The following is a 26,480-nucleotide window of genomic DNA, read 5'->3' on the forward strand; positions in this document are numbered from 1 at the left end:
AGAGAGCCTGCCTCAGAGGGTCGTGGGAAGAATTCAGTGATTTAATATGTGTAAAGTGCTTGCAAGGGTGTCTGGCACCTACCAGGAGCGCAGTAAATGTTGTGTGCTAATAATTTAGGCCTGGCAGGGGCAAAGTCACCTGTTTAGAAGGCTAATCCTTTCAGAGTCAGAGGTGGATGAGAGGTCTTGCCATGGAAAAACAGGCCACGATTGGGCCAGTGTTCCTCACCCCCTTGGGGCAATGGAAACTCTTTGCACCAGATGGCCAGCCTACTCTGATACCCCCGCAGTCGGGCCGGGAGCCCAGGAGACGTGTCCACAGACATGGTGCCCATAACCCACGTTTGACAGCAGGGCCAAGACATGAACATCAGAAAGCAAAGAGAATCAATTTCTGATAAAATGCCAGGAAGGAGATTGACACGTTGGAAACCTTTCTGGTATCAGCTTAGCTTCCAGCACAAGATTAAACTCTAGGAAAAACCCAACAAAGAGCCGCAATTTGTGACCAGAAGGAGATAATGTTGACAGCTTCCCTTTCCCGGGTCTGTTTTGGATAAACAATGTGCCCTTCACCAGAGCTTCATCAAAGTTTTCTCTATTTCCAGATCTGAGGCATGAAATTGCCTTGAAAGTGTCTCCTTCTACCTCCCCACCCCCAAATTCACTTTGTAGAATACAGAATGCGGTTAGAAATGAGAATGATACTGTGTTAAGAGAAGGAGCTTCCTGTGAATGCCTTTTGAAAGGCATGTCTGCTGGGGGGAAAGGGCCCATGAGAGTGCGAGAACTCTCCCTTCAGTCTGTGAATACTCTGGAAGAACAGGACAGAGGCCATGACAGTGCCAGGCCACGTGGGCTCCAGCCACAACTGCTGGATATGTTATCGTTCGTAGTTGACAACTCTCTAGGCTGTTAAGAGAACTTGCTACCATAAGCACAGTTTGAAGAATACCCTAGAGCAGACATCTTTGTGCGCACGCATGGAGTAGCCAAAGGTTACTATAACTGTGGGCACACTTACTGTCCCCTCGCTGGGCCTCCATTTCCTCTGTGTCCCCCAGGTCTGACAGGAGCCATTGGTTATGTGACGTCTGCTTCCTTAGGGTTCACAGGCTGTCTCTCAGATTCTGTAAGCGATGGGAGCCCTCCGCAAACTAGCTTCAGCCAGAAAGGGAATGCGTTGCCTCCCCTAGCTGAAAAGTTCAGGGGTGGGCCACACCAGGCATGGCTGGATGCAGGCGCTCTCCTTCCGTCCCTCTAGACTCATCCATGACAGCCCCCACCCCCCCCAGCAGGCTGTTCCATCTCGGAGCAAGTTGGCCGCCAGCCGCCCCAGGCTCGCTGCGTAGAGGCGGGAGGACACATCGGGGGGAGGCACAGGTGCTGGAGCCAGAAGGCCTCGGGTTGAATCCCAGCTCCTCACTTACCAAGTGTGTATCTGCCCATGGGCCTCAGTTTCTTCATCTGTAGAATGGGGATACTAGTGGCGCCCACCTCATCACGTCCTCAGGATGCTCTGAGCAGTGCCCAGCATGTGGTAAGCCCTGAGAAAGGGACAGGTGCTTCTTCCTGTCCTTTCCTCCCTGTCATTATTATAATTCTCTCAACAACTGCAGCCAAAGAGCAGTTTGAGACCTAGGGCCAGCCCAGGGTTTTATGGCATCCCGGGGACGGGGCTGGGGAGGAGGTGGACCCCATGTGAAGCACATGCTGAGGAAGGGGTGTTTTCTCAAAGGAGAATCAGGATCCTGTTCCCAGAAGAAGGGGTGGCAGGGTAGACAGTGAGCAAGCAGAGGGCAACAGCTGTCCAGCACACGGCCACCTTGCAGTGGGGACGGTGAGGCTGACAATAGTGCAGTTGTCAAATCCTCACGGGACCCTGTGAGGTGAGCAACAGTATCCTCATCTTGCAAGTGAGGGCCCCAGGCTCCCAGCAAGGAGGCAAGCTGCCCAGTTCCCACAGCGAGCATGGGGCTGCACCGATACTCCACATGGAAAGTGGGAAGCACGTAGGAGCCTAAAACCCTCACTTTGGAAGTGTCCCTAATGGCTGTGGCCTCTGCTGTGTTGCAAATGACAGATTTCTTAATGTCCTTGTCCAGGGGCACGCACTGGGCACTGTTGGCACAGCAAATAGGCTGCACGTGGTGCGGCCTTTTCTTGGCCATCTTGGAAGCAAAGCCCCAAGAGCCAGGATCAGTTTCTTGATCTGTAAAATGGGCGTCTTCGGTCCTTCCTCCCTGGTCTGAGGACTCGGTGAGGTAGAGAGAGATGAACACATGAAGCCCAGCCCCACTCGGGTCACTGACTGGCTCTCCTAGAGGCCACTTTCCCTCTTCTCCCCATGGACCCTACTGCCGGTTCAGAGTTACCCCGGAGGACCACATCCATCCTCCTGGGACCACAGGACGGGCAGGTGAATAGGGAGGCAGGGGCAATGACAGCCAGATCATGCCAAGCCGAGATGGTCTGGTATTCACTCCCTGCGTCCCCAAGTGCAGTTAATGACCGCTGGATTCCAACCCGAGGCCGATGAAGAGAGTATGTGCCCCTCCCTGCCCCCACTATATGATTCAGCACCAAACTGTGAAGCAAATACAAGGAAATTCATTGAAGTTCTCCACTTCCTTTCTATTTCTTTTTCTGATACGGAAACGTAAATGCTTTCAAAAAAATATTCTTTGGGTTGCTCATACTTTGTTGATGCCCTGGAAGATGGTTGACACAAGAGAGATGGAATGGCTAGGGTGGTCAAGGACAGGGCAGGGGTCTAGCCCAGACTGTCGGCGCTTGCATCCTGGCTCTAGCTGTGTGGTCTTTGGCAAGTTATATGCTTCCATTATATAGTTCTGTGCCTCAGTTTCCCCATCTGCAGAATAGCACTGGAAGTGGTGTACCTCCGCATGGGGTTGTTGAGAGGAGTAGAGAACAGTGCGTGTGAAGTAGTTGGAACCGTAGCTGCACGTGCTGTTCAGGTGTGTGTCTCCCCCTGGGGCGTCCAGTCCAGCTGTGCCACCAGCAGGGAGAGCACCGGAGGTGGGGCTGGTCCATCCACACCTGCAGGCATCCAACTGGCTGGAACCCACATTAGACATTTTTCATCTCTTTCTGATTCCAGAACTAATGGATGCTGACTGTTGAGAAATTAGAAAATATGGAAAGGTACACCAATCTGTCATTATCCTACCACCTAGATCATGACGCTCACTTGCTTTCATGTTTCCTTCTGGCTTTTTTTTTTTTTAAAGATTTTATTTATTTATTTGAGAGAGAGAGAATGAGAGATAGAGAGCACGAGAGGGAAGAGGGTCAGAGGGAGGAGCAGACTCCCTGCCGAGCAGGGAGCCCGATGCGGGACTCGATCCCGGGACTCCGGGATCATGACCTGAGCCGAAGGCAGTCGCTTAACCAACTGAGCCACCCAGGCGCCCCCCTTCTGGCTTTTTTTGTGCACAACTACCCATATGTCAGGATTAGGATCATGCTACAGGACAATTAGAAATGCCTACCTTCCAGGGCTCCTGGGTGGCTCCGTAAGTTAAGCAACTGATTCTTGATTGCGGCTCAGGTCATGATCTTAGGTAAGTTTTGCCTGTATTTAACTTCATATAAATGGAATCACAGAGTAAATACTTATTTATGTCTTTTTGGTTTTCTTTTTTTTTTTTAAGATTTTATTTATCTATTTGAGAGAGAGAAAGAGCACGCACGAGTGGGGAGGGGGGGAGGGGCATAGGGAGAGGGAGAAGCAGACTCCCTGCTGAGCAGGGAACCCAATGTGGGACTCGATTCCAGGACCCTAGGATCATGGCCTGAGCCAAATGTAGATGCTTAACCAACTGAGCCACCCAGGTGCCCCAGTTTTCTTTTAAACATATTTGTGAGAGGGGTGCCTGGGTGGCGCAGTGGGTTAAGTGTCCCACTCTTGGTTTTGGCTCATGTCATGATCTCAGGGTCTTGAGATTGAGCCCCATGTTGGGCTCTGTGCTCAGTACAGAGTCTGCTTAATATTGTCTATCTGTTTCTCCCCCTGCTCTCTCTCTCTCTCTCTCTAAAATAAATCTTAAAAAAAAAACACACATATTTGTGAGATTCATCTGTCTTTAGGTTATCAGTAGTTTGTTCTTTATCGCTGTGGTATAGACATTCAGTTGTTCTTTTATTACAAAAATTAAATGGCAAAATAATTTGAGTTCATTGTTGTCATTTAAAAAATTACAACTTTAGGCATTGAATAAAAATTCCCCTTGAAATTTACCCCGGTGTCATTCTTCTCCCTGGAAATAACCAGCTCTCAGTGGAATGTTCATCTTTCTAGACCTCATTCTATTTGTACAATTCTATTCATTGTTTCCATTGGGAGGTATTTGGCTGCACGTACCAGAAAACCCAACTAATAATGGCTTGAATTAGGGGTCAGCAAGCTTTTTCTGTAAAAGGTCAGATAATACATGTTTTTGGGCCTCATAAACTACACTGTCCCTAGCACAACTACTCAGCTTTGTCATTGTAGCACAAAGGCAGCCATATTCGATATGCAAATGAATGGGCGTGGCTGTGTTCTGATAAAACTTTATTTACAATGATAGGTGGCAGGCCAGATTTGCCTATAGGCTGTAATTGGCTAACCTTTGGCTTAACAGCAGAGATTTGTTTGGCTCCAGTGGCAAGAAATGTGGAAATACCCTCATAAGGAAAACCTAATTCACATTCCTACCAAAAATATTTGAGAATGCCTGCAACCTTACCAATAGTGGGTATTAACAGCCTTTTATATTTTTGCCAGTATTCTTTGTCCTTAATCCTGCGTTTTGGATGCATGCCTCTCCCTGATCTTCCAGCTGAGTGATTTTCTCTGTGTCTGCATCTAGGCTGCTCTTCACTGTCTTTTGATTTTTTTATTTTGATGATTAAATCTTTCACTCATGATTTCTAATTAATTCTTCTCCATTCTAGGTTATTCTTGTCTGATGGAGACAATGTCCCCCTTTATCACTCTAAGAATATTAAATATACTTAAAATGTCTCTATTTGCATCATTATCCCTAGGCTTTGGTTGTTGGTTCTTCTGTTAATTGAGTTGGCCCCTCTCTTTCATGGCGTGAATTTTCCTGGAACGTTTGGTGATTTGTGAATATGTGCTTCTTCTGTGTTCCGTGAGCTCCTGTTTTCTTCTCTGTGGATGCAGTTCTTTTTTTTTTTTTTTTTTTGAGAGAGAGAGTGAGCGAGCTTTGGGGTGGGGAACAGAGGGAGAGAGAGAATCTCAAGCAGACTCCACGCTGAGCACAGAGCCTCATGCAGGGCTTCGATCTCACAATCCTGAGATCATGACCTGAGCCAAAATCAAGAGTCAGACGCTCAACCGACTGAGCCACCCAGGTGCCCCTGGATGCATTTCTTTTTAGCTGCCAGTGATCAAGTCAGAGGTGCGGAACTTGCTACAAGAAGTGTGTTACTAATAGTTTGTCTTCTGAGCACAGGATCTTCTTTTCCTTCTGGATATGTCCTGCTTTTCTATCCCAGAGACCCACAGTCACAGATCCTCCAAGCTAGGTGGACCAAAGAGCTACCTGTTAGTGCCCCCACAGGGGTTTGCAATCCCTGTTCTTGAACTCTGACTTCAGTCCCTCTCCTCTCCCCAGAGAATGTGTCACCTCCTGGTTTGGAACAGCTCACAACTCCCTTCCCCTTTTATACCAGGCTTTCCTAGCTTCTGATTTGGCCCGTGTTTCTTTTCATTAATCCAGTTCTGTCTGCCATCCCTTTCTTAGGAATATCTCGACATTTTTAATCTGCCAGAAGGACCCCTCCTTATTTTCCCATGCTCTTGTGGTCTTTAAATGGGGGCATTTCTGTGGGCTTGGGCAGGAGAGACTGATGTGTGTACTTGCCCTCGGTCTTCCCAACTCGATTCAACCTCAAGGTGACTTCTTGTTACAGCTTTCACCTTCCTGGTCACCTTCATCTGAATAAGTTCATCTTTCTCTAAAAATACACTATGTTGGAACCAAACTGAACATTCCAACTATGAACCGATCCACGTAGAATATAGAGATGGTGTGCACTTCCTAATAAGAACTGGGTTCAGATACTAACTCTGCTCTCTACTCCATTGGTCAAGTCCATTTACTTCTCTAAGCCTCCACCTCCCCACCTGTCGAATGGGAATAATGATCATAATACCCACCTCCCAGGTTCATGAGACTAAACTAAAACAGTACGTCAAGAGTTTAACATGGGGCCCAGCACACAGTAGGTGCCAAAATATGTTGTCTCCCTTCCTCTGATTCTGACGAATTTCTAACACATAGTGTGTGCTGTGGCAATGGTAGTTTTTGGCAAACATACCACACTGTTAGCTCATACCGAGCACATTAGCGAAAAGCTCCGTTTTTGTCTCATGAACTTGCCTCCAGCCAGACTTCTCTCCCCATTCCTCTCCTTGTATAGGACTTACCTTGGCCGTGATGCACTCTATCAAGCTGTTCTCGATCCATCTCTAGCCTGTAGAAATTGATCTGAACGCAGATTCCGTCATCCAGCTTATTCTGTGTTCCTCCCATCTGAATGTCATCTGCAGACTGCATAAGCAGCCTTCAACGGCCAGATCTAGCCATTGATAAAATGATAGCTTGGGACAGGACCAAGGACAAAACCCCATGGCATGCCACCCTTCAGTGGAAGAGTAATTTAGATGACTGTGCAAAGTTGATTAATTTGTCCAGTTCCTATAATCGTATGTCCTTGTGGCTTGATTATAATAATAATATTAGCAACCATGTACCCGGTCTTATTTGCCACAGGCCAGGCACTGAGGTAAGCGCTTTTCATATATTATTTTATTTCTTATAACAAGTCTGCAGGGTAAGTATTTACATTACCTAGGACTCCATTTAAAAACAAAAAACAAAAAAACCCTTCAATCTAGCTTTAGCAGAAGAAGGACTATATTACTTCATTAAAAGACTCTGCAGTGTAGGGACGCCTGGGTGGCTCAGTTGGTTAAGTGTCTGCCTTTGGCTCAGGTCATGATCCCAGAGTCCTGGGATTAAGGCCCACATGGGGCTCCCTGCTCAGTGGGGAGTCTGCTTCTCCCTCCCCCTGCTCTTGTGCTCTTGCTTGCACTCTCTCTCTCTTTCCCTCTCAAATAAATAAGTAAAATCTTTAAAAAAAAAAAGACTCCGCAGTGTGGGGGCACCTGGGTGGCTCAGTCAGTTGGGTGGCCGACTCTTAATTTCGGCTCAGGTCATGATCTCAGTGTCCTAGGCTTGAGCCCCGAGTAGGACTCTGTGCTCAGTGGGGAGTCTGCTTGATGGTTGTTTCTTTCCCTCTTCCTCTGTCTCTACCCCCCCCACCCCCAACTCTCTCTCTCTCTCTCTCTCTCTCTCTCTCTGGGAAATAAATAAATCTTAAAAAAAAAAAAAAGACTCTGCAGTGTGGGCACCTCACAGAAACCAAGGGCAGGAATGCACCTGGGTGTCAAGAATGATGAACCAGAGCCTGCAACCTTCTAGGGTCCCAAAAAACCCTCTCTCAGTGGCTCTTATCTTTATGTCTGTCAGCATCTGTCATTCTTCTCACTTGGTACAAACCAGCTTTCTCTCTTTCTCAGTTCGCCTGGCAGAAAGTCGTCCCACAAGCGACACCTGAGTTCTCTTTGCTCCTTTTAAGAGAGCTGCCAGATCTTCCCTGAGCCTGTCAGTCCCAGTTCCCCAGGATTAGCAGCCCTGCCTGGGTCAGGGACCTGCTCCTGGTCCAGGCATGTGCAGTGAGTGGCAGGGTCGTACTGTCTGGACGTGGCCTGTGGGAGTCTCAGTGCTGTAACCTGTGGCCACGGGACAGGCCAATGTCCAGAGTCCCCCTGCACATTTTACAAATGAAAGAGAGACCCAAAGTCACCCAGCCTGTAAATAGAGGGACCAGGACTTGATCGTGGTTTTGTCTGATGCTCAAGCTCATGTCAATATGACATGCTCTGTACCCTGGGCCATGTTGTCCCAGGTTGGCTTCAATGATGAGGTCGGTAAGGGCTGGCCAGTGTCTCAGGCCACAGAGCTCAAGGACTACCTTGTGTCATCACCATGGTCCAGCTCCAGCCCAGGGCTCTGAGATCTTTGGCTGGCTGGTTTGCCTTTTTTAGGGACTCAGCAGATGCCATTACAGAACTCACAGCTTTGTGGAAGGACCTGATACTTAAGGGTATAACCACAGACTTTGGAGTCCAATAAAGCTCGATTCAAATTCCAGGGGTTTCACTTTTTAACTGGTGACTCTCTGTGCCTCAGTTTTCGTAATTGTAAAGTGGAGATTATACAGATACCTACTTTATCGGTTGTTATAATGATTCAATGAGATAATACGTGTAAACACTGTGTGGCCAGGATAGAGTAATCGATTCTATAAATGGTAGCAGTTTATCAACTCTGGAACAAGGAGAAAGTACAGGAGTCCAGAGGAGAAAGCCTCTAATTGAGCCAACGGGATAGCGAGGGGGACATGGGTTGGCCAGGGTTTCAAGGAGGAAATGACATTGAAGCTGGAACAATGAATGGGTAGGAGGATTGGGGTAACAGGCGGAAAAAAAACCGGTGCAAACACATGCGCATATACAGGAGTTCAAGGGACCAGCAAGTAGTTTGTTGTGGTAGAAGCAAAGAATACGTAGTGGGAGCAATGGGGGTGACTGGGACCCCATAGAGAAAACTTTGTTTGCTCATTCATACATGGACTTAGCCAATATATGTCAAGTACCTGCTGTGTCCCAGGCATTGTCCTGGGTCTTGTTGATTCTGCAGTGAAGAAGCACACAAATCCACACCCTCGTGGAGCTCATGTCCTGGTGGTTAGAGGCAGACCCTGGGCAAATGAATAAGTGAAATATGAAGAATATCAGAGAAAAAAAAAATAGAGCAAGGAAGGGGGTGAGGGTCCTTAGGAAGGCCTCTCTGAGAATGGAGCAGAGACTAAAGGAAGAGGGGCAGAGAGCCCGGACAAGAGTCCTGAGAACGGAGGCTATGTGGCTGTGTTGGGGGGATGAGGGGCAGGGGGGTGGGAGGCAAGGACATGGGGAAAGGCTGGGTCATGGAGGCCTTGTGGCTGTTTAGAAGGACTTGGGCTTTCATCTGAGTGAGGAGGGAACCGCAGGAGCATTTTGAGCAGAATAGGGCCAGAACCAAACAGATTTTAACAGCACGTGCTCTCTGGCTGTGTGTGGCAGCGAATAGACTTTGGGGCAGGGGCAGAAGCAGGAGATCGCTGGGGGCTCCGGCAGAATCCCCATGGAGGTGATGGCGGCTGGGATTGGGGGCAGCGGCAGCAGCGGAGGTGCAGAGAAGGTACTGGATCCTGAGCATGGTGAAGGGAGAGCCATGTGGATTTGTTGTTGGATTGGCTATGGGTGGGAGAGAAAGAGAGGAGTCAAGAAGGGCTTTTAAGGTTCTGTCTGAGCAACCAGAAAACAAAGATTGGTTAATTCCTGAAATGGGAAGGAATGGGAGCAGCTTTTAGAGGGAAGACCAGGAATTCAGCTTAAAACCTGTCAAGACCTCGAGCAGGCAACTGGATATGAAAATCTAGAATTCAAAGGGAAAGCCATGTCAAGCTTCATCTATCTAGAAAGTGAAACCATTGATTTTTTTTTTTTTTTTTTTTGAGAGAGAGAGAGAGAGAGAGAGAGCAAGCACGGGGTTGGAGGGAGGCGTAGAGGGAGAGAAAGAATCTTAAGCAGGCTCCACGCTCAGCATGGAGCCGAACAGCAGGGCTGGATCTTTTGACCCGGAGATCATGACCTGAGCCAAAATCCAGAGCCAGAGGCCTTAACTGACTGAGCCACCTAGGCACCCCTTTTTTTTTTCTGTTTTGAGAAGGGAAGTAGGATGGGTGGAGGTCATTAGTTATGCAAGTAAGACAGGAAAACAACTTCCTTAAGAAAATTATTTTTAAGCTTCTAGACAGGGCTAAAATCCCTTTTGCCAATTCTCATCCCCTCCCTAATCCCATCCTACCCTCTGTTGTAACTGTTGTCAGGAGCTTGGCATGCATGCATCCTTCCAGACCTTTCTCTGTGCCTCCATATACCCAAGTGTATCTGTAAAATATATGTTGTATTTGGGGAGTGTATTTTAACAAAATGGTGTCATAATGAATGTGCTGTTCCACGATGTGCTTTTGTAACTTGTAACTATCCTTCCTGAACTATGTCTTGGAGATCCATCCTTGGTGTTACAAATAAACCTAGGTCTTTTTTTTTTTTTTTTTAACTTGTTACGGGTTATTTAGCCATTTTCCAGTGGGAGGGCGGTAGCATTTTGTACGTTCATCCTTAGGCACCTGTGTCTTTCCAGAGGCTTCTAAGGAGTGAAAAGGCTGGGTCTGAGTAGATCGAAGCTATGCAGGTTCTGTTTGGTCTTGTTTGGGAGGGTACTGCCACCCGGCCCCCCAAAGTGCCTCTGTCCCCTGACTCGCCAGCCTCGGCAGGTTTGTGACGAGGGGAGCCACAGAGATCTGTGTTTTGCAGCAAAGCTCAGTGGTGGGCTATGGGTTGTAAGGAGTGAGGTGGAAGCTGAGAGAGCATGGAAACTGAGCTGCTGTCCCACTCTTAGAACCCACCCTGGGACAGGACACAGGCTCCTCTAGGGGCTGGAAGAGACCCTCCTTGCCCCTTCCTTTCCTCCTGCACAAACGAAATGCCTTCTCTCCTGCAGCCGACAAGCCGGGCTTCTTCCTTGCCAGCGAGTTTCTATTCCTAGACCTCCTCACCAGCTTGAAGTCATCCCCTTTTGACAAACACACCGGTCAAGACATTATAAAAACGCTATTTTTATTAGAGCAGACCGGCTCCCTCTATCCTTGGGCCTCTTATTCCGCCACCAGCCTGCCAGTGTTCTTTGCCGGCAGCCCCCCTCCCCCTGCCACAACGCCACGTCCAAGGGTTGGCGCACAACCAGGGTTGTGATTGTCACCAGCCCAGCGCCTGTTTTGAGGGTGTGATAGCAGCCCCTCTCTGGAGGCAGACCAAATCCTACACCCAGCTGCTCTCCCCAGAAACAGTTTAGCTCAGCCACATCCCACATGGGCACAGGAGAGTGGCATCCTTAAAAAAGGTTACGTCATCTTCGTGTGAATTTCAGATGGATGTTGGCTGTGATAGAAGGTGCCTTCAGGGGTAGCTCGGGAAGCTGGGTCCGGGGTCCACCAGGCATTCAGAGTGTGTGCCGTTGGAGTTAGAAACTTCTCAATATTTCTAATCAGCATTGTCTTCATTGCTAACACGTAGCGAGCATCTATTCTATGCCAGGCTGTATTCTGAGAGGTTTATGTTTATAAGGGGGATGCTTTTCATTATCCCCATTTCTTTGTTTTTTTATGGAGAACTAATTTCCATAGAACAAAATTTACCATGTTCAAGTGTACAATTGAGTGGTGTTTAGCATATTCATAGCGCTGTGCAATCATCACCACCACCTAACCCCAGAACATGTACATTACCCCAGATAGAAACCTGTACCCATTAGCGGTTACTCCCTGTTCCTCCTTACACCAGACTCTGGTATCCATTACTCTGCTTTCTCTCTCTGTGGATTTGCCTATTCTGGACATTTCATGTAAATATCCAGCTTCTCTCACTGAACATAGTATTTTCAGAGTCCATCCATATTGTAGTATGTGTCAGTACATCATTCCTTTCTGTGGCCCAACGACGTACCATTGTACGGAGATAGCACACCCTGTTTATCCATTCATCCATTGAAGGACAAGCCAGGTTGCTTTTGCTTTTTGGCGATTAGGCACTATGCTGCTAGAACATCATCCCAGTTTGACAGCCAGGGAAACTCAGGCACAAGTACCATTTGCCACTCACCCAAGCAGGATGGGATTCCTACCCAGGCATCTGGCTGCACAGCCGAGTCCCCACCACCCCTCACAGCTGCTCAGCAGTCAAATGAAGACCTGGGAATTAAGGGCCTGTGTCATACACCTCCATGGCAACCATACTTCAGAATTAAAAATTGGGTCCTGTGGGGGCGCCTGTGTGGCTCAGTCGGTTGGGCCACTGGCTCTTGATTTTGGCTCAGGTCATGATCTCAGGGTCCTGGGATCGAGCCCTGCATTGGGCTCTGTGCTCAGTGCGGTGTCTGCTTGAGGATTCTCACTCTCCCTCTCCTTCTGCCTCTCTACCTCCTCACGCTCTCCCTCAAATAAGTAGATCTTGAAAAAAAAAATTGGGTCCTATGGTGCAAGGAATTCATCATACTTTTGGGACTCGGGTCTGTCTTCTTTGCATTCAGGACCATGTAGGAAGTTCTGGCTGAGTCCTGATTGTTCATGCTGTCCAAAATGCATTTATCCACGTCCTTTGATGTAACAGGACTCAGTCCTGTCCTGGAAGCTCATGGTCAAGGAGGAGAGATGTACTGTCTTGGTCCCCCCAGGAAGCAGACAATGGGAGGGAGCTATGTTGTGGGGGGGGGGGGGGCTCTCTGGAATGACACCTGTGAGGGAGGAGGGAAGTGGGACCGGGCAGAGGGAGGAGTTGAATGGTGATGCAGCCCAGGTAATCCCAAAGGGAACTCTGGAGATGGGTGATGCTTCAGAGACATTCCCAGTTCAGGCAAGGTGCTTGGGTCTTTGCACCCTTGGCATCAACCCATATCTGAGAGCAAGAATCACCTGGCTTCTTCCTGGGAAGGGCCCAGCTGTGAGCTGCCAGCCATCACCAGTCCCGGTACCTGGGTGAGAATGAGTCATCTGGGCGGCATCCACAGTGGCTTGGCTAAGTGCTCCCTGACAGAGAGCAGTCTGTGAGAAGGGTCAGGAACACTGCAGAGGGAGGGCGTAACCCCGCCTGGGATGGGGGTGAGCAGGGAGGAAGGGGCGTCTTCACTGTGCCATGAAGTCTTGAACTCCAAACCTGGACACCCCACTGCCAGCCCATGAACCACCCCTCTTGGGTGCCTCTGCTTTTCCACACAGCTGCCCCAAACCAAAGTTGGCCCTGCTGCCTGCCAGCTGTCGCAAGAATGGCAACACTGTCCCCCCGATTACACCGGCCAGACACTGCAGGGCTTCAGTGCCTCCCCCCACCCCATGTCCCCCAGCCCTGTGCATTTGCCTTGAAAACACCTTCTCCCTGCCTCCTCCGTGTTGTTGACACCTCTTGTCGGAATACCCAGAGCAGCCTTCTACCTGCTTCCAGCACCCACTCTTGGCCACCTCCAACCTCTGATTCCAATGTCGCCCCCTGCCCCAGTAACCCGATGTGGCTCCGCAGTGGTCAGGGTTGGGGGCAGAACTCCCTTGCTGTGGGCATGTGGTATTGGTGGCCCGGCCCCTCAGCCCCACGCTGCCCTCTGCTCCCCTTCCCTTGGTGGCTCCAGCCCCGCGGAGCGTCCTTGCCCCTCCTGTCTTTTGCGCCTTCTTGCCACATGGCCTTCACGTGTGTGCCTGTGTTGCTTGGGGCACGCTCCCCTCTCTGCCCCAAATTACCTTGTTTGCCCTTCACCTTTTGGTTCTATGTCGCCCGTCCATGAAGCCTCGGCTGACCTCCCTGCCCTCGTCATGTGTCCCCCGTAAAGGTGTCCCACATCCACCTCCAGAGTGCTTGGGATGGTAGATGACATAATACTGGGCGGTGGGCTCATTTATTTAAAATCGGCCCCCCTCCCTAGACCATCAACTCAAGAAGGCGGGGGACCTGGTTCTGGCATGGGCTGGGAGGGGCTCAGTAAGCCTGAAAGTGGTAAACCTGAGGAAGGGAAGGAGGGCGGACGTGGGGAGAAACAGAGGGAAGGAAGGGATCATGGTCCCACACGGTCGGGGAGGGGATGGGGGTGCACCCAGCCCTCAGCACCTGTCACTGGCACAGTGGGCTTTGCCCTTCACCGGCCTAAAGCAGACCTGAAATGTCAGAGGCCAGGTCCTTCTCGCCATCCCCTGAGATCGAACCAACGTGCTCTGAGCATTCTCCGTCCCACCCCGCAGACAAGCTCCCGGGGCTCCTTGCACTGTGCTTTTGCACACCCTGTTTCCTGCCTGGGTGCCCCTAGTGAGCTCCCCTACAGGTCAGCGCTGTACTCTCTCCTCGGTAGAGCCCACCCAGTCCCTGAGTGGCTCCAGGCATCTGCCACTCCCCCCAACTGGCCCCTGGCCCTCGTGCTCCTCTTGGTGACAGTGACCCCATGGCAACCAAGCATTTGTCTTTCAGGCGCTGCCCCATTAAATTCTTTGAGGACAGGGATCCTGCCTTCCTGCCTTCCTTTCCTTCTTTTCTTTCTTGTTCCTTCCTTTCCACAATACTCTGCGAGCTCCCTATGTGTGCCAGGCGCTGGTTGGGGGCCGAGAGGTACAGCAGTGAGCGTTGGCATGTTCTCCTGGCTCTGGTGCCCCAGCGGGGGGAGCCACAAACTCACCAAAGGGGATACTTTCAGAGAGGAGAAGGCCTGGGGAGTCGGGAGGGGCCCCAGGAAGGGCCACACATGCCCACAAGCAAGGAGGAAACTTTCCAGCAGGGGCTTGGCTTCTCTGAGAAACAGCCAGAAGGGCTATGAGGCTGGGGTCGGGGGTGGGGGGGGGGGAGTGAGGTCAGGGAGGGTGGTGGAGCCAGATTCCATTCATCTCTGCCCGTCTCTAGTGCAGTGCTCATCCCGCAGGGCAAGCTCAAGGAATACTTCTTGAATAAATAGGAAGGGGCCTCTGAGTGCCCCCGCTCTTCAGGGGGCTGGGGGTGGCCCCTACCTGAGGGGTGAGCATGCTTTCTGGCAATCGGAATGGAGGAGCTCTGTGGGAGGTTCATTCCCTTAGAAGGAAAGGTTCTTGATGCAAATCAGATGGTGGCGGCAGAGATCAGAGAAGAGAGAATTCCAGCTAGGCTGCCCCTCTCCTCCCATCGGGCCAAGTGGCCAGTCCCATGGGCCTGAAAGGCTCCGACCTGTGTAACAGCCACCTGAATCAGTTTAGCACAAGCCTGGGACTGTGAAAGCAGGCAGGCCTCTTTTCTTCCCTTGATGCTGCAGACCCTGCTTTCAGGGGCCCCGCCGGCCTAAGCCCCCTCCAGAGCTCTCCTCAGGAAGGAGGGTGGGAGCAGCCCATCCCAACTCACTTAAAACCTAGGTACCACGACGTCAGCTCTGCTCAGAACCTCCGAGAGCTTCCTGGTGCCTCAGGGTACTGTCAGAGTCCTCCCCGGAGCCTCTGTGCCCTCCCACCCCGGTTCTCCCACTCCCCCCCCACTCACTCTGTTCCTCAAACATGCCATCATGCTCCCACCTCGGGCCTTGCACTTGCTCTCGCCACCCGGAAAACCCCTCTGTCCAGATGCCCACACCTTCTCTTTCACTTCCTTCAGCCTCCTCTTGAAGGTCACCTTACCAGAGGCCTTCCCTGACCCCCTGGCTAAAATGGCACCTCCCTCTCCATTCCCCTGCCCTTCTGCTGCCCCCCACCCCCTGCCTTTCTCTGCCTTCCATTCTCCGCAGCACTTGGCACCATCTGACATACTACCTGTTTACTTATTTTTTTTTATTGCTTGTCTCTTCTCATTAGAATGTAATAGCAGAGACTTTGATGTGCTCACTGTGTGTCTCCAGAATAGGCGTTCGATAAATATTGAGCGAACAAATGAATTTGTAAAATGAGGTCAGTGCTGTCCACCTCGCAGGGTTGTGTGGAGTTTCGCAGTGTGCGGTTCGCGTACTTCCACGGCGCGGTAGGTGGCTCGTAAAGTGTGTGCTATTTCAGTAGGTCCGTATTTATGTCTGCCTTCTATTTATGGCAAGTAATGATTTTCCATTTATGGCATTAATATAAAGTTTCCTTCTTTAAAGTAAACTCATTCAAGATTAAAAAGAGAAAAATCTATATTTGCCAGCCTGAAAGATAGTTTATAACACACATTGCAATCTTACAAGAAAACTTTTCTGAGAATTAAAAAGAAATGTTAATTATTTTCTAGCAGATATGTATTGAAAATGGTTTTTTCAGGAGGTATGTAAGAAAAACATTTTCATAGAGATACGGCTTACTGTGTCCTGAGGTCCCGGAGGGAATCCTAGATTCTAGATCTACATCGATGTTCTACAAACCCCGGATTAAGTATAAAAATCTCCAGGTATGTGTTGGTAGCGATAAATAAGGGTACGTAGCAGGGTAGTGAAGTAATCAGTGTAAGTCTAAGGTATTTGAGAAATAAGCCAAATTCTCCCTTTGATTCTCCATCTGGTGTGTACAGAGCATACGATTTTGTTAACCCAGTCTAGCCAGGGCATGAGAAGCTCAAATCTTTGCTGCTGTACCTTGCCTTATTTTCACTCCAACCTCTAGGGGGTAGTATCAGCTGATGCTTTACCTTCCTTTGTGATGTAGCATGCTGAATGCAGAACATTTTTTGTTCCTCTTTTGAGGATGGGAGGACACCTGATATGTTAGCAAGAACAGTAAAAAGGAAGCTCAGAACAATCCTTTTTCATTCAACTAATACGCATTAAGGATTACACAGCATGGAGACATAAAGAACAGGATCACTGGGGAACAGAGCAGTTGGCCCCTGGGGGTGGGTTTTGAAGGGAGAATAGGAGTTTTGTACTTAGAGATACATTTGGATCATCTCTTATTGTGGGTTTAGGGCCATCACTGAGAACATTCCTTAAGGAATGTCATTTTAATCCTCTACTAACTTCTCTGAGTCCTAGGTCATGGGACAGACTTTGGATTTAGACACTCCTGAGTATTGGCTTTACTGCTGTATCAGCCAGAACTCACTGAGGTGTTGTGAATCTCTCTCTCTCTCTCTCTCTCTCTCACACACACACACATAATTCAAACTGGCCCAAGTAAGAAAGGTATGTGACTAAAAAGTCCAATATAGTGCCGGCTTCAGGCATGGCTGGATATGGGGGATTAAACATGATCAAGAGGATCTGGTTTCCATGTGGTCTGTCCTCAGTTCAGCTGCCTCTGTGTTGGTGTGACTCTTGGACAGATCTCTCCATGGAACATACAAGGGTGTTCATAATGGTGAACCTAATCAGTTGATAGAGATGACTTCTTTCTTCATGGTGGCCCTCATAGCTCTCTGCTCCTGTCAGCTAATAATTCCAGGGGAAGAGGCCTGGGGGACTTTTCCCGCAGATCCAGCCAATCCCGTAGCTGAGTCTGTTGGCCTAGCCCTGAGCCGATCACACGGCCAGGGAGATGGAGCTCCCTGGTTGGCCAGGGTACCACATGGATTGAGAGTGGAGGAGAAGTGGTTTCCCAAGGGAAGATTGAGGTGATGTAACCAGAAGGAAATGATAGATGCTGAGCCGACACAAACAACAAATGTACGTGAGCTCTACTCATTTGCCTCAGCTTTCAGAGCCTGTAAAATGGGCATACTGATCCCAGAACATAGCATTACTGCACACACCTACAATAAATACCCCCAGAGAGCATAAACAATGGCAGCTAAGGCAGCCTGCAGAGCTGGGCCCCAGTAACCTGGAGTATTTGCTCCTCTCCTAAATTGTTCCTCAGGTAGGACATGAGCCTGGGGGGAGGTGGGGGGGGTTGTTCTGTGAACTCTGCAGGACCCCAAGACATGGTGTTTCCACAACCTCATTATTAAACCATCCAGTTATTGTTCTTCTCTGCTGGGACCTGACCCCAGCAAGGCTAGGTCCCTGGCATTCACAAGCCCTGGAAGCCAGCTCCGCAGCTCTGAGCTGCTTGGAAATGCAGCTCACACGCGGGCACTCGCTAAATCAGCCCTGTTTAGGAGAATTCCAATATTCTGGCCTCAGGGGAGTATGTGATCCCTGAAATATAGACTCTGTCGAGCACCTTTAAGCATAACTGATCCTTGGCATTTCTTTTCTTTTCTTTTTTTTTTTTTTAAAGATTTTATTTATCTGACAGAGAAAGACAGCGAGAGAGGGAACACAAGCAGGGGGAGTGGGAGAGGGAGAAGTAGGCTTCTGGCTGAGAGGGGAGCCCGATGCGGGGCTCGATCCCAGGACCCTGGGATCATGACCTGAGCCGAAGGCAGACGCTTAACGACTGAGCCACCCAGGTGCCCCTGGCATTTCTTTCCAACTCCCTTTTTCCCCCAAAGAGAATGAATAGTCTGGCCATTGATAAGGTTCTGTGCTGTCTCTGGGGCCAGTGTCTGGGATAAAGATGATGAGGATGACAGTAGCAGCAGGGACAACTTTGCGTCCATGTCACATCCAAACTCCTTAGACCCTTCGCCATAGCTAACTAGAGCAGCCTCAGCACCCACCTCCGGTCAAACCCAACTTCTAGCCAGTCCGCGAACATTTCAAGCTTTGTCAAGTCCCCTCCCCTCCCCCAAACCTTTGCCCAGTGCCTTTCCCTTTTCATGTGGCCCAGAAAATATTTCATCTTTAAACATCCCGGCTCAAATGTGTCCTTATGTATTCATTCACTCAACTGGTATTTAGGGAGGGCGTCCTGCACGCCAGGCGTTGTCCTAGGGGCTTGGAATACACAAGCGATCAAAACAGACCCAGTCCCTGCCTCTGTGGAATCAATACATAAAAGGCATAGTAAATGAGATAAAGGAGATAGTATGTTCGTGGAGAGTGGGAGTGGGGGTGTGATGCACAGCTTGCAATTTTAAGTAGGGTGGCCGGGGAGGACGCCCCCTGAGAAGGTAGGCCTTGAAGGAGGTGAGCGATGTGGGTGTTTACTGGGAGAAGAGCTCAGCCATGCAGGACAAGGGCCCTGAGGCTGGAGCGTGCTGAGTGTCCGGGGTCCTGGGATGGGGGCGGGTAGGAGTACAGTGGTAGGTGGATCAGAGAGGTACGTGGAGGCCCAGTGCCCTGATGGCCGAGTCCAGAGCAGAGGAGTGACATGACTGGACTTAGCTCTCCTCAGGAACCCTGAGCTGCAGCAGGGAGAAGAGACTGCAGGGGTGAGGGCAGGAGCAGGAGGCCATTGAGGGGGCCTGAACCAGGGTGGTGGTGAGGAGGTGGGGAGGAGTAGTCAGGTTTTGGGTACGCAGTGGTTTCCCTTAGAGATTGGGGCCTGGCCGTGCCCTGGGGAGCCTTCCCAGGCCCCTCATTCAAATCCTTGGCATCCCATTTTATACATTTCATTATCATCATTTGTCTCCTTTTTGGGGTCTCCGATGCCTTTGGTAATCTGTTGAAAATTACAGATGTTCTTCCCAGAATACCCTTGTGCATGCAATGGAATGGGTGTTCCTAGAACCCCCTGCAGGCCATCCCCGATGTTAGGTACCCTCGGCTAGTGCGTGTTTGCTTGACTGGATGCACAGCATTCATCCCAAGCACAAGGGGACCGTGGGAGCAAGCCCCTGACAGGTGGTTGAGTACGACTTGTAGGCACATACACACAGTAGGTCCGAGGCTGAGCACTTGGCATATGTTTGCTGCAAGACAACGAAGATAAAGTTGGCCCTTCACAAGCTTCTCACACCTTCGCGGGGTGCCTCCAACGCAGATGCCTCCATCTGCTAGCTGGACACGTAAAGCCTCAGCAAAGTGAAGTGTGCAGTGCTGGGGAGGGCCCGTGTCCGGCGTCTGACCAGGGCTGAAGTGAGGCTGAACCGAGGTGGTGCTTAGCCAGCCTTAGCACTTACCTTCCTACAGCTGGATAGTGGTGAGGCTGAGGCTCTTCCTCCTGCCCCTCCCATAGTTGTGCCCTCCGGGAATTTATAATCCACCTGGGGAATCGGTAAGAAGAAAGAAAATGATCCCAAGCCACTTCTGCTTTTCTCCTAGTTGTGCCTTAGAGCTGCCCTGTGAGGTATACCTTTTATTACCCCCCTTTTATAGATGAGGACAACTGAGGCTCAGCAAAGGTAGTGGAGCTCAGGGTCCACCCCCAAGTCTCCAAATTCCCAGGTAATTAGTGAGCACCATACATAGTTAAATGCTAACAACTTAGCGCTTAATTATGTACTATTGCATGTTGTATTGTATATAATTTAATGCTAATTTCAGGGTTTCAGAATGAGCTGAAGGGAGTGGGGCGTGAATGGCAAGGGAAGGCTTCGTGGAGACTTTGGGAACTCAGCTGGGCCCTGGAGAAGATTTGGGTGGAGGCTGGAGAGGATGGGGTGGATTTCTGGAAAAGGGAGTAGAATGATTAAGGCGGTGGGGTAGGAATGAGCATGTGTGGGGAGGAACTAAGATAGTGCTCTTTAAATAATGGAACTCCATAAATATAAATAAATGTACCTAATAGTCACTGAGAACTTTCTAAGTGCTGGGTACTGTGCTAAGTCCTTTCCACTGTTACGGCTTCCAATCTGCATTTAACCCTACACAGGAAAGAAAAATCCAACCAGACAGGTACTGTTATGACTTCCATTTTAACAGAGGAGTAAACTAATGCCAGTGTTGCTATTGGGAGCCAGGCCTGGTCTCAAAACTCATGTTCTCCCCAGCTCAATTTCAGAGACTGCCTGATTAGAGGTGGGCTAGACTCAGGACTTGCTACTCCAAGTGTGGCCCAGGGGCATTGCTTGGGAGCTTGTTAGAAATGCAGGTGTTGGGGGTGCCCAGGTGGCTCAAGTCAGTTAAGCTCCTGCCTTAGGCTCAGGACATGATCCCCAGGGTAGGGTCCTGCTCAGCGGGGAGCCTGCTTCTCCTCTCCCTCTGCCCCTCCCCCCTGCTTGTGCCGCGCTCATGCTCGCTCTCAAATAAATAATCTTTAAAAAAAATAAAGACGCCCAACAACTGAGCCACTTCGGCTTGGGTCGTGATCCCAGGGTCCTGTGATCGAGCCCTGCATCGGGCTCCCTGCTCCGCGGGAGGCCTGCTTCTCCCTCTCCCACTCCCCCTGCTTGTGTTCCCTCTCTCTCTCTCTGTCAAATAAATAAAATCTTAAAATAAAATAAAATAAAATAAAATAAAATAAAATAAAATAAAATAAAATAAAATATAAAATAAAATAATAAAATAAAATAAAAAATAAAATAAAATAAAATAAAATATAAAATAAAATAAAGAAAAGAAAAGAAAGAAATGCAGATGTGGGCCCCTCCCTCCCCAATCCTACCGAGCCGGCACCTGCACTTTGACACAGTCCCAGGCGATCCATGTGCACGTTAGTTAGCATATGAGAAGCATGGAAAAGCACGGGGCTGGGGAGAAGTTTGGCTGGAAGCGTGCCTGTGCTGTTCAATTGTTTGTGATGACATCCCCCCTCCTGGCAGAGACAAATAAATGCATTCTCGGAGGGTTTGAGATGCAAGCCCAGGGCAGCGCTCGCGAGCTGAGATCTCTCTGTCGTCTCGTATTTCATCTAAAAATGTCACTGAATGTCCATTCCACACCATAATATATCAGTGGTCATTCTGATATTTCAAAATGGTTATGTAAATTGCCGTGGAGTAGGATGCCTGTTCCCGGAAGATGCATGAGATGGGTTTCTTTGTATCTTAAATGGGGTAATAATAACCACTTTAAGAGCTCTTGCGAAGATCAAAGGAGAATCATGTATATGGAAAGGCACCACATCAGATGCGTTATTCTGGAGGGGACTGAACTCCTCCCCAGACCCAGTGTCCTGCAAGCAGCTCTCAGGAGGGCTGAGGTTGTGTGGGCTTTTCCCCCATTCAGGGCGAGGCAGGGCTCAGTCCCAGAGAGGACAAAGTCACCTCTCTGGGCAGCTCAGGAAACCAGGGAAGTAAGAGATTAGGGTCAGCTGTCGCTGGTTTGTTTGCTTACACTCCTTAGGAGTCCCCACTTCCTGATGGTTGGGCCAGATGAGCTAGCAGGAAAACCCTGGCAGAACTCCGAGGTTTCAGGGCCACCAGGACCGGAGAGAAGATGGGAGTACTTCATCCTGCCCCCAGGTGGGCCCAAAGAGAGGGGGAGGCTGGGGGGGTTGCGGCAGGTGGGGTGACTAGGAAGCAGAGAGCAACAACGGGAGTCCTACAGGAAAGGGGACGAGAGGCGATTGGGCTGTCAGCCCTGGACCAGGAGCGACCTTGGGTTTCCTTCCAGAGGGCCCATTTCCTAGTAACTGGAAAGAGAAGATGGGGAGAGAGACCCAAAAGGGTGGAATGGACAGAGACCGTGACCATCCCCAACGGAGGCCAAGGAGGAAAGGAAGCCAGACAAGGCATAGGAGGAAAGAGACCCATTAGCAACTGCAGAAGCTGAAGGAGAATTTGGGGACGAATGGGGAGGTTAGCCCAGAGCCGTTGGAAAGGATGAACACGGCAAGAGCTGTTATAGTTGGCTAAGGAGGTTGTGGGTCACCTGTGGCTAGGGTTGTGGTAGAATAATGGTGTTAAAGCCAATTTTGAGAAGAAGAGAATGATGGGGATTTTCTTTTCTTTTCTCCCCATGGTAGCAGTTAGGATTTTCACCCAAATTGCATTTCTATTGCAAATGTCTTACTTGCCATTTAAAACTTAATCCATGTAACTTGTGACCAGAACCAAGCCTATATTGTCTCTTTAATCCATCCCTTGGCAAAAAAGTTATTTAAGAAGCAGAAAATTGCAAAGCATTGTTTATTTAAATGGGGGCGCCTGGGTGGCGCAGTCGGTTGAGCATCCAACTCTTGATTTCGGTTCAGGTCATGATCTCAGGGTCATGAGATTGAGCTCCATGTCAGACTCCATGCTCAGGGTGGAGGAGCCTGCTTAAGAGTCTCTCTTCTTCTCCCTCTTTCCCTCCCCCCTCAAAAAAAAAAAAAAAAAGAATGTGTTGGTGTGTGTATTTATAAATATGTATGTATATGATAAAGAAAACATCTGGGAGAATATATTTCAAGTTACAATGGTGGTTTCACTGGTATATACATATGTCACTTTAAATATGTGTAATTTAGTCTACATTAATTATCCCTCCATAAAGCTGTAGAAAATTATAATAGGGGTTATCTCTAATGATCAGATTATGGTATATATGACCATAAAGCTATAGAAAATTATAATAGGGGTTATCTCTAATGATCAGATTATGGTATATATGACATAATTCTTTTGGCTGCAAATGACAGAGACTCAGCAGAAACTTCTAAAGCAAGAACTTAATTGTCCAGATACTTCTTCAGACATAAGTGGATCCAGGGTGTCAAATCATGACATTAAGGATTTCTCTCAATCTCTCAGTGCACCTGCTATCTCAGTTATTGACCTCATTCTCAGACAGTTCCAGGCCTGCGTCTCATCAGCCTAGCCCCCCAGTGGAAAGAGAGCGGCTCTTCCCCCGAGAGGATCAGCACAGTCCTAGGGCTGACTTTCAAGGGCCTGGCTTGGCCGAGGGCTCATCCACAGATCAGTGAATCACTGTGGCTGGGGGAGGCACTGTGTTGATTGGCAAGGCCAAGGCCAAGGTCATGTGACCCAAAAGGCCAACAAAGGAACTTTCAAGGGCCTCTCAGGAAGCCAGTGAACTGAAAAAACAGGGGCTGAATGATTCTCTAGAGGAAATCCAGAGTTCTGTTGCCTGAAGAGGAGACCTAAGCCCACAAGTGTCTGCTCTTAAAGGAGCCCTCACTGTCTGGGTCATATATTTTTGTAATGACTCTGTTCTAATAAGCATGCATTTCTCTTGCCACGGCAAGAGAAAAATGAGATCCCTCCTTATACAACTGATTTGGGTTACATCTGGTTATGATCATTCAGATAACTAAATAATGAGTGTGGAGAAAACATTAAAGCTCAAATCTTGGCCCAAGCCCCTGATCTTACAGGGCATGGGCAGAACGAACAGTGTCGAGACCGGGAAACCACCCTTGTCCTTTCTGTAGATGTTGATTGTGTATGCTCAATACCCATGGGGCCATCAGGCCATCTCTGGGGCTCTGGGTCACCTGAGCGATGCCTTTGTCAAGTTCAGCCTCTGCCTCTCAGCCTCCTGCCTCCGTAAATAATTCCCCGCATTCCTGTATCATACTGCTCTGTTTCTTCATTTCAGGGTTACACTAAGGACATGGTGCCAGACTTCGATGAGAAACATGATGAGTATTTAATATTGCTTCAGCAGAGGAACCGGTAAGATGAGCTGCTCAACGGCAGCCCTTCATATTAGCCAAATAAAAACCCTATTTCGATTTATTAAACAGCATGCAGGCTCTGTTTCACATAGGAATGGGATGCAGGCAGCCTCCACTCAGGGGCTCAGAATATTATCTGCAATCCCAGCTCCCGTTTTTCCACTTGCTGATTTAATTGCATCTTTGATTGAGCTGTAGCAAACCATTCCACATGTAAGTACCACCTCTCGCCTCCCTGCTGCCATTCTGGGAGAAGGTGGCTTTGTCATGGAAAAGCTCTAACGTGGCAGGTCCTGTGCATGAGTCACCTGAATAGCCCTGTCTGTGATCTTCCAGGCTCTGACGGGCCCGTGAAATCTGAGCCTATAATCATGCCTCATTAGATCAAGGTGGAGTCGTTTCCCATCTGTGTTTAAAGTTGGTCAATATGTCATTTAACGTTAAGTTGGTACTCATTTTGACTCTGGTGTGCTACCTCCAGAAAAATCCTACGGTAGATGCCATGTTTGGTGACCGAGGGCAAAGCAGCGTGGTCTGGCTAGAAAGAGGCATCCCCTCTTCGCTGCCTTCCCGGGGCCCATGGAATTTCACGTTCAGTTCACTGTGGTTTATCACCAGGCCTCGGGTTGCGTGTTAAGCTGGGTTTGCAAACTCAGATGCTAGGAGGGGCCGGGCAGTGAGTGAAGCCAGCTCGGTGGAGACGGTGGGCACCTGCGATTCTCACTTCCCAGCTGCTCAGTCAGCTCAGGCCAGTTGTTGTTTGTGGGAGCCTGGACCCAGAGGTCCCTATCCTCCAAAGCTGCTGGAGAAGCTGGAAATCTGGATTTGGGTTTAAAATCCCCAGAGTTTTAAAATGTTGGTAATGCACTCAGATTAAAACTCAAAACAACGGGAAGAATGCTGCAGGCCCCTATAAAAGACCTGCAGGAGCGGGGAGGATGGGGCCCTAATCTGGGCCTTGGGGTTAATGGGAATGAGTTTGGGGTCTTGCAGGCAAGAGAGCTGGGGCAGGGGCGTGGGGAGGGCAGGGGTTGTTGTCATCCTGCATGTGCATTCAGCCCTCATCTGACTGGCCTGACTCCCTGTGCTTGTCAAGTGGGGCCCCACTGGCATGTTGCATGGATGGGTTTAGTCCTTGGTGTTACAGGAGTTCAGCATTCCTGCCCACCGGCCCCTTTACTAAGATACCCAGGATCTCTAACACCCGCCCACGTTGCCAGATGCCCCCATTGAGGCAGCGCGACCCCTAGTGGCGAACTCTTGAACAGGTAAACTCTAGGAGCGGCTAGAAGCACCAGGCTGTGTGTCCTCTGTGCCCAGCCACCCTGTGCTTGTCTCCTCCGCCCAGGGGCGGCTCCAACTGCGGTAGCGGGAAGCTCGTGCTGATTAGCCCAAAGGGGTTTTTATCATCATTAATGCCATGGAGCAGGGTGTTTTTATTCCGTTCCTGGCAGGCTGAATGGTGCCACCGAACACCTGAGTGATCGTTTAATCATATCCGTGTGACTTGTCTGGGAGGACATTGTCATAGTTCCTTAGGAGCAAATTGCTTCTCATTAATCAGCAGATCAATAAGTGCACAATCAAAGGGGTACCAGCCGGTGGCATAGAGGAGAATATCCAGAGACAAGGTTGTAGCACAAAGGCAATTTAAAAAGATGTCCGAGCCGAGTTGCCATAAAATTTGGGGGATGCGCTGTCACCGAGAGGTGGCTGGCGTGATGACAGGAGCTCAGAAGGTAGAGCTGGAAACACCTGAGATAGAGACATGAAAAGTGGGTGGCTCCCCAAGCTATCACTGGGTGTTGCTTTAGAGGTACCTTTTCTGGGGTGCCTCCCGCATGCCAGGTGCCTCACCCCCATCATTTCATTATATCCTCCCACTACCTGATGAGGGGTAGCTACACTCCTTGCACCTGTTTTCCATACAAAGAAGACCCAGAGCAGTGAGCCATATGTCCAAGGTCATCCAGGCAGGAAGTGGGGGAGCTGGGCTGTACTTTCTGATTGCTGTTTGGTTTGACATTGTCATAGATAGGCAGGCAGGGAGAAACCCGCCAGAGTTGCCACTTTCATGATGAGGGGTTTTGTGGAAATAAACCGCAGTTTATTGGAAATCTAGTTATATGACCTGGTAGAAAACCAGCCTCTGGGCTGTATAGTGTGCACAGAGGGAAATGAAAACCCAGTCTACTGATCCGGGTTGCCCTGTGACCTGAGAAAGGGGGTGTGTGCAATCACTGGAGCCAGTTCCCAGGAGTGACTTGCCCGGAACATAACCGCCACAGATGCCCGTGATGTTATTCTTTTACTCATTCAGTAGGATTTTGCTGAGGGCCTTCTCAGTGCTTAGCATTGCCACCGGTGTGAAGAACATCGTGATGAGGAAGGCACAGACTTTGTTAGTTAGTGCTCCTGGGGTCTAACCGACAGAAGCCCAAGGTAAATAGACCTTAAACAATAAGGAAACTTATTGGCTCATGAAAGTGAGAAACCAGCTT

At 49.4% G+C, this 26,480-nt stretch overlaps 1 protein-coding gene across 3 annotated transcripts in view; it reads left to right on the forward strand.

The window, feature by feature from the left end:
* KATNIP (katanin interacting protein) overlaps positions 1–26,480 on the forward strand; it is a 188,084-nt gene that overhangs the window by 25,233 nt on the left and 136,371 nt on the right. For 2 of the 3 annotated variants that reach the window (XM_027609862.2, XM_027609860.2), the window contains one exon: positions 23,901–23,977. In XM_027609862.2, coding sequence (XP_027465663.2) covers positions 23,901–23,977 — 77 coding nt within the window. Of the gene's footprint in view, positions 1–21,755; positions 21,824–23,900; positions 23,978–26,480 lie in introns of those variants that run through there. The other variant, XM_027609861.2, reaches the window with a different exon arrangement.

This window comes from Zalophus californianus, chromosome 10 (assembly GCF_009762305.2).
Source record: "Zalophus californianus isolate mZalCal1 chromosome 10, mZalCal1.pri.v2, whole genome shotgun sequence".
In the NCBI taxonomy this organism is placed as follows: domain Eukaryota; kingdom Metazoa; phylum Chordata; class Mammalia; order Carnivora; family Otariidae; genus Zalophus; species Zalophus californianus.